This window comes from Sinocyclocheilus anshuiensis, unplaced genomic scaffold (assembly GCF_001515605.1).
Source record: "Sinocyclocheilus anshuiensis isolate Anshui unplaced genomic scaffold, SAMN03320099.WGS_v1.1 scaffold1024, whole genome shotgun sequence".
NCBI classification, from domain to species: Eukaryota; Metazoa; Chordata; class Actinopteri; order Cypriniformes; family Cyprinidae; genus Sinocyclocheilus; species Sinocyclocheilus anshuiensis.
In genome coordinates, this window is record NW_015552843.1 from 1,181,017 (window position 1) to 1,187,731 (window position 6,715).

At 41.6% G+C, this 6,715-nt stretch overlaps 1 protein-coding gene across 1 annotated transcript; it reads right to left on the reverse strand.

Moving 5' to 3' along the window:
- Positions 1–344: 344 nt before the first annotated feature.
- Positions 345–4,328, reverse strand: emilin3a (elastin microfibril interfacer 3a). Its single transcript, XM_016459755.1, has 4 exons — positions 4,180–4,328; positions 3,327–3,446; positions 2,427–3,214; positions 345–2,302 (listed from the first exon to the last, which is right to left on the reverse strand). The coding sequence occupies exons 1-4, from the start codon at positions 4,326–4,328 to the stop codon at positions 345–347; spliced, it is 3,015 nt and encodes a 1,004-aa protein (XP_016315241.1).
- Between the last annotated feature and the right edge of the window lie 2,387 nt (positions 4,329–6,715).

Here is a 6,715-nt window from a genome sequence, read left to right on the forward strand (position 1 = left end):
CAACAGTCTCTCTAATTTAAAAAGCCCTACAATAAAAAAATGGCAAAGACAGATATCCAGTTCATATAAAAAATATTCACAATAACAAAGAAAGACATTTAATACACTTAACCCTAAAATCGCTAAGTAAACATGAATAAAAGATTAAAAAAAATAAATGAACTATAAAAGACAAATGATTAAAAAAAAAAACAGAAAACAGCAGCACCACAGACTGGGAAGATTGATTTTCAACACTGATCCTACCATAGATGTTGGCAAGAAAAGAGTCTCCTGAGAAAGATACTATATAATAGTATCTGTGAGTAAAGACTGTCTGCACATTATAAAGTGCACTTGAATTACTAGTCACCTCTGTACTGTGTGGGGACTGCAAACTGGTCTCCTCTGGGATGGGCCGGTTCTGTTGTGTGTTGTTTTTCCATTTGTTGTGTTGTAGCTAAATTGTCCCCAGCTATCCTAGTAGACCCAGATGGTCCAGTGCAGTTTTGGATGCTATCTCTGAGCTCAGACAGCTGGTGAGAATGGCTAACAAGGGTGCTATTTACATGAGACAGATACCCATCAGAGTGTCTCTCCAGCTCTCCTCGAATTCTTTCTAGGTCGTCAGCCAGGTGTGCCAGACCTCCACACTGACCCTCCACACGAGCAACATGACCCCCGACTTCAGTCACCTTTTTCTGGACACCCAGAGCAGTGGAACGGCAACCCTGGAGCTCTCCGGCCACTCGGCGCCGCAGATCCTGGAGTTCCCCTTTCAGACGGGTCAATTTTCGCTCTCCAGTACCCAACATAGATGCCTGTCGTCCCACCAGCTGAACCACACCCTTCACCTGCTGCGCAAGCCTTTCTTCTCTTTCTTGCCAGGTGAAGTTGGTTTGGCCGACCTCTCTGATCACAGAGCCGAGAGACTCTTGCAAGCCACAGAGAGACCTGTTAACGGAGTTCATGCTAACTTTCAGCAGGGTCACCTCACCCTGAAGACCTGCCTCCTCTTGTTTCTCTGCCAACTGGACAAGAAGATTATGTAGAGTGGCGTTGAGGTTGTTCAATCTCTCTACTTGTAAATCAAGTTTCCCATTCATTTCCTTGTGGTTGTCCTCACTTCCCTCATCCTCAGTTCCCAAAGGAGCGACATATCCTGTAAGAACAGGCTGTGGAACACAAGATGAAGTGCACATGACCTCTATGGATTTGAGCTGTTTCTGTAAACGGTCCAAATCGTCCTCAACTCTTCTTCTGAGCGATTCTACTTCTGTCTCCAGTGTGGGCAGAGCCTGACCCTCTAGTAAAGTTGGTGCTGTGACATTACCTAGCTCCTCCACTGCAGCCAAAAGACGACTTTCGAGAGCCTTAAGCTTCCCCTCCAATTGCACCTCCAGGTTGCTAGGCCCTCTTTTGTTAATGGTTGCTTCCTCTTGATTTAATGCAATGTTCATCTTGGATTCCATGTAGCCTAGTCGGCCTTCCAACATGCCCTCTATATGGTCCCTGTGTCCACCAAGTTCAGCACGTAAATTAATTTGGGACTCATTGAAGCCACCCACTGACTGCTCCACATAAATGAGCCTTTCAGTTAGACCTGATATGGCAATGCAGCAACCCTCTTCAGGCTCCAGGTCTCGAAGCTGAGCCTGCAGTTTTTGGAGTTCTGTCCTTAATCCTATGGCCCTTATGTCTAGGACTTGCTCAATTTGCTCTTGTCCATCCAAACGTTCCTCCTTGCACTGAAGGCGCAGCTCTGCCATACGACCCTCGCATCGCTCCTCAGCACTCTCCACACGCTTTTCAAAGCCATCTAAGATGGCCACCCGAGCTTCGCTCATTTTGGACTCCACCATTGTCTCCAGGGCCTTTTGAAAGTGAGTTTGTGTAAGGTTCACTGACCTATTTGACAGTCTTTGAAGGGTGTTGTTGTGACCCACGACTGCTCCTCTCAACTCTTCCATCTCAGATGCCTTTGCCACAAGCTCTGCTCGTAGCTCTGAAACCTTTTCAGCCAAATCGACCAAGTTTGGGAACTGACCCACCACATCTGAACCGTCAATATCTGGTGCACCTCCAGGCAGATCTCCAAAACCTACAGAAGAGTCCCTGGACAGGGAAGGAGTGGCGATAGGGCTGGGTCCTGCAGAAATGAGAGCAGTCAACATTCGGTTGGCGTCTTCACGGAGGGAAGCACGCAAGCTGTCCTCCAGGCCTGTCACTGTACCACGAAGAGTCTCTAGACCAAGAGAGAGTCGCTGCACATCCTCTTCTATCCTATCCAACCGCTCATCTTCGATACTGTTGTCATCATGATCTGTGAATGCATTATATTTATTTAGTTAGTCTGAACACACTTGCAGCTTTATATTTAACAAAGAAATTATGACTCTAGAAAACTGTATATACTAGAGTGTGTAACTAAAATATAGCTCATTTACCTTGGTTTGTTTCACTTCCACCAGAGGGCGCCTGTGCACTGGGAACAGGCTCTGTCTCACTATGTTCTGGTATAGAACTATAGTGATCTGGCTGTGGATTCTGGTAGTCTGTGATTGGCTCATTCTCTTCTGGGATTACATCATGGCCAAGATCTTGAGGCTCTGGCATCGGTTCAGGATAATCTACTTCCAGTTCCTGGTGGTCTGGAGAAATTTCAGCTGAGGTATCTCGGGAAGAGGGACCAGTATTAGGGCCTGGGTATTCATTCACGCCATTAGGTGGTGTTTGAGGTTGATTCCAGGGGTTTCCATTGAAGCTGGGATAGGGAAATTGGCCTTTAAATGAAGGCACTGGACCCTTTTGAGAGGGATTGGGACCTTTAAATGAAGGCACTGGACCCTTCTGCATAGGCCTGGGACCCTTCTGTGCAGGCATATGCCCTTTAAAAGAAGGCATAGGACCCTTCTGTGCAGGCATGGGCCCTTTAAAGGAAGGCATAGGACCCTTCTGCATTGGCATAGGTCTTTTAAAAGAAGGCATAGGACCCTTCTGCATTGGCATGGGCCCTTTAAAAGTTGGCATAGGACCCTTCTGCATTGGCATGGGCCCTTTAAAACGAGGCATATGACCCTTCTGTGCAGGCAGTGGTCCTGTGAATAGGGGCCTTGCTTTCATTCCATATACCGCAGTACAACCAACACCTGCATATCCAGGACAGCATTTCCACTCCAGCTCTGTCATAGTCTTATATGCAACTTTATACATGGGTTTGTAGTACATGCGATACCTGTAAGAACAGACAGGGTGTCAAAATTAGCTAAATCTAACAAATGCATTTTTTATACAAATATATATTTATATACAAGTGTATGACAGTTAAACAGTTATTAATAGCTTACTTTATAGTTGGGCATTTCTGACCCCAAGCACACTTGTTGTACTCTGGCTTCATGAAGGGAGCTGCTCCATCCTGAATAGTGAACGAGACAGTCTTCTCCACAACATATGCACAGTGGTTCCTGAAGAGATACAATTATATAACACTCACTCATTGAAGTTGTCAATAGCAAGAAAAACAAATATTCCCTCTCTCTCAACACTGAAAGAATCAGCTATTTGCTGTGCTGTACACAATATGCTATGTTACCTAAATAAATGTTACCTAAACCAACCTTTATATATTAACATTAGCCAACCAGTAGTTAATACAAACTAACAATCAACAGAATTTCAACATTTATTTCTCTTGGTTAACATTTATTTGTACATATATTTTAACATTAAAAATTACATACACTAACATTGTTTTATAGTTCCACTAACAATTACAGAATATATAATCACATTAAGCAAAATTATTAAATTCTACATAAATTATCATTGTTGTTGGTGATGATACCTAATGCATTTACTAATGTTAATGTAAAGATCTAATTGTAAACATTTTTATTCTTTATGAATTCACCACATTTGAGGAGATTTATGATAGCACCTCAATGTAAATCAAACATATTGCACCCAACAGTAATACCAAACTGGAAAATGTTAACTCAACAAGTATTTAGTGTCTACAGGAAGAGTTGGACATGTAGTCTTGTGTCATATTTTCTTAACTATGATCTTAAACATCATCTCACATGATGTTGGAATGGAAGATTCCTTTTTATTGAAATCATTTAGTAACATCCAACAGCTATTTCACCACCTGTGCCATCAATTAAGAGAATTAATATTTCGCTCATGGATACTCACTTATGCCTGGTTGTCGGTTTTGCTGAGGTGTACAGTGGATGGGGTCCAGAGTAGAGGCTGTATCGGTTTGGCGCAGGTTGAAATGCTGCCACAGTCAGAAAAGAACTCCAAAAAAGGAGAAAACAGTGCAAATGTATCTCCAATAACATGATGTTTGTATATTATCAATGCTGGGGAAAAACTAAGAAACCACAGAGGGAAATCCCTCTATTCGGCCAGAACAGTAGCTAAAAAAATTCTTCACCAAAAATTGAGCATAGACCTAAAAATTTACATATGTCTTGTGTTGATGTAATAAAAGTGTGACACTAGCTAGTGTCACATCTGTCCATGTTGGTCTTAGTCAATACAAAAAAAAAATCTCAGTGTCTAAAAAGGACACTATTTGCTGCAGTTGTGGTGGTGATGCTGAGATTCCTGCAGACTGTTGGGACTGAGAGTTCTGGTCACCTCATAAAACACCGGACCACCTCATTTACATAGATCCACCTACTATGCCACCTAACACAATTTACACAAAAGTGCTATTTTTGAGACCTGATCCACACAGTACAAGTACAACAGTGATGTTCAGAGGTTTGTAGGAAAGACTTAAAGATGGATAAATAATAGTAATAATTGTGAGTACGAATAATTACAAAACAAATCAGGGTCAATTAATAGTAATTATCATCGACTGATATCAGTTTAAACGTGAGATCTTGCCTTCTGAAATGTCTGGTGTCATGATGTCACATTTGATTGCGTTGATTATCTAGTTATGGGAATGTGTCTTTAAAACCCTCGGCCCAGGGGCGTAGATTACGCGGGGGACGTGTCCCCCCCCCACTTTTAGTATCACGTAAATTCGTCCCCCGCACTTTTTCGGGCAAGTGTGTTTGCATAGAGGTTTTCAAGAGCCGGTGTGAATAAATATAGATTTAAATTCAAAGAGACAGGATAGTCTGTGCATGATCTGATGTTTTATTCGGAGCCAGAATAAGGCGAGATGAACATCGCGGAGCGCTAAACACTCTGCGCAGTGTATGTTTCATTCATACTCAAAGCCGGAGGGCGCTCTCGCGCAGAAAGTCGTATGAGGAAATTCCTAATATGGACAAAAGCGTCCAGCTATTGCTGTATGAAAACGGTTGTTTTCAGAAAAACAGAAACGTTTGGAAACATGAAGACATTAAACATACGATTGTGACAATATGGTTTATTTGTGTTTGTCAAGGCAACTCCAGGTAATAAATAAAGTATATGAACAATGCAGTGCTAACTGACATAGCATTTATTACAGTATTGAAACTATTCTGCCTTATTATGTGATAAAAAAGAACTCCAAAAAAGGAGAAAACAGTGCAAATGTATCTCCAATAACATGATGTTTGTATATTATCAATGCTGGGGAAAAACTAAGAAACCACAGAGGGAAATCCCTCTATTCGGCCAGAACAGTAGCTAAAAAAATTCTTCACCAAAAATTGAGCATAGACCTAAAAATTTACATATGTCTTGTTTTGATGTAATAAAAGTGTGACACTAGCTAGTGTCACATCTGTCCATGTTGGTCTTAGTCAATACAAAAAAAAAATCTCAGTGTCTAAAAAGGACACTATTTGCTGCAGTTGTGGTGGTGATGCTGAGATTCCTGCAGACTGTTGGGACTGAGAGTTCTGGTCACCTCATAAAACACCGGACCACCTCATTTACATAGATCCACCTACTATGCCACCTAACACAATTTACACAAAAGTGCTATTTTTGAGACCTGATCCACACAGTACAAGTACAACAGTGATGTTCAGAGGTTTGTAGGAAAGACTTAAAGATGGATAAATAATAGTAATAATTGTGAGTACGAATAATTACAAAACAAATCAGGGTCAATTAATAGTAATTATCATCGACTGATATCAGTTTAAACGTGAGATCTTGCCTTCTGAAATGTCTGGTGTCATGATGTCACATTTGATTGCGTTGATTATCTAGTTATGGGAATGTGTCTTTAAAACCCTCGGCCCAGGGGCGTAGATTACGCGGGGGACGTGTCCCCCCCCCACTTTTAGTATCACGTAAATTCGTCCCCCGCACTTTTTCGGGCAAGTGTGTTTGCATAGAGGTTTTCAAGAGCCGGTGTGAATAAATATAGATTTAAATTCAAAGAGACAGGATAGTCTGTGCATGATCTGATGTTTTATTCGGAGCCAGAATAAGGCGAGATGAACATCGCGGAGCGCTAAACACTCTGCGCAGTGTATGTTTCATTCATACTCAAAGCCGGAGGGCGCTCTCGCGCAGAAAGTCGTATGAGGAAATTCCTAATATGGACAAAAGCGTCCAGCTATTGCTGTATGAAAACGGTTGTTTTCAGAAAAACAGAAACGTTTGGAAACATGAAGACATTAAACATACGATTGCGACAATATATGGTTTATTTGTGTTTGTCGAGTCATCTCCAGGTAATAAATAAAGTATATGAACAATGCAGTGCTAACTGACATAGCATTTATTACAGTATTGAAACTATTCTGCCTTATTATGTGATAAAAAA